The 1,550-nt window shown below is 28.2% G+C and overlaps 1 protein-coding gene across 1 annotated transcript; it reads left to right on the top strand.

The window, feature by feature from the left end:
* The first annotated feature begins 373 nt into the window (after nt 1-373).
* LOC108751276 lies at nt 374-948 on the top strand. The gene is made up of 2 exons (XM_018491367.1): nt 374-600; nt 714-948. The coding sequence occupies exons 1-2, from the start codon at nt 374-376 to the stop codon at nt 946-948; spliced, it is 462 nt and encodes a 153-aa protein (XP_018346869.1).
* The last annotated feature ends 602 nt before the right edge of the window (nt 949-1,550 follow it).

The following is a 1,550-nucleotide window of genomic DNA, read 5'->3' on the forward strand; positions in this document are numbered from 1 at the left end:
TACAAGGTGGCTAAATTTAACAGATGTGAATATATCAAATAATAAAATTGATGTGTTACCTAGAAAATTGGGAGCTTTGCATTGTCTTCGATGGCTTAATTTATCACATAATTGTTTGAGTCAATATTCTGGATGGGTATGGCTAAAAGAAGCACGCATTAAGAAAACTTTACGTTTTCTAGATATAAGTAATAATTCGGTAAGTCATTAAGATATCACGGCAATCACTAATCAAAGCAGTGTTGTCATAAATAACAATTAATAGTTCATTAATAGCACGGTCATCATGAATATCATTAATTTACAGCTGCTTGAATTATCGGAATACATTTGGAGTTTGAATACCTTAGTAGAATTGAAAATGAGTCACAACATGTTGGAACATTTACCACAGGGCATTGAAAAGGTTCGAAATCTTAGTATTTTGGATTTGTCGCATAACATGTTAATGTATCTGCCAGCAGGGATCACTAATTTGCAACTGCAAACTATAGATATTTCAATGAATCCATTAGTAGTCAGTCGCCCAAATTGGATTAATAAGATAATGTTCCCAAGCCTTATTCAGTTTGGAGCAAAAGTACTACATCAATATTGCAGGTACATTGCTTTTTTTGATATGTTGTGTACTATAATTTTAGCAAAAATATATATATTACACACACGTTTCTATTTGATAATTTATGTAATAAATAAAATCAATATTTTCACAGAGATAAACATATAATTTTTCGATGGCATAAATTGAATGAATATATAAGTAGAAATAAAATCGATAATTGCTTCTATTGCGGAAACATTTGTACATCTCCCTACGTATACGAAACGCAGCCATTGAAACCTATATTTGAAATAGCTGTAAACGTAATAAGGCAGACACCAGAAATGCCAGTAGTATTATATGAATTTTACTATTGCTTTCCTGACTGTAGTGAGAACTACTGGTAATTTAGTAACGATTCGGATACCTCTCGAAATTGAGAAGACCGACACTTAAATTAACATTTATCCCTAAAAAATACATTGCAGGAATTTCGATTTTCTAATAAATGTCTATTACGTTTATATTTAGACGTATACAATCTAGGAACTTGACATTGACAATTAACCTCGAGCCTTATTTCTTCTTTACATTAAGACTAACATTCACAAGAATGTGATTCAAATAACAGTATCTGACAAAAGAATAGCATTTAATTCATTCTCTATAGCATGTATCAATTATTATATGATATAACGCAAATGTAAATATAATTAATTTAATTGTATAATAATGTAATTGATTTGAGATAAAGTTTTGTACTTGCAGTCAAAGTCATTCTTGATATGAAATGTTTCATATCAGTATGAGATGGCTGCGAAAGAACAACTTGACAAATAAATATTTTATTATAAAGCGCTGAAAATAATATAACGTAAAAATAATATAATATATACTATTTTTAAAAAATAGTGTATAATTATTATATTAAATGCCAAAGAAAACTTGTATTACAGTAATACATATGACAATATTATATAATTATATACTTCATTATATAATTTTATTT

This window comes from Trachymyrmex septentrionalis, unplaced genomic scaffold, assembly GCF_001594115.1.
Source record: "Trachymyrmex septentrionalis isolate Tsep2-gDNA-1 unplaced genomic scaffold, Tsep1.0 scaffold43, whole genome shotgun sequence".
Classification (NCBI taxonomy): Eukaryota; Metazoa; Arthropoda; class Insecta; order Hymenoptera; family Formicidae; genus Trachymyrmex; species Trachymyrmex septentrionalis.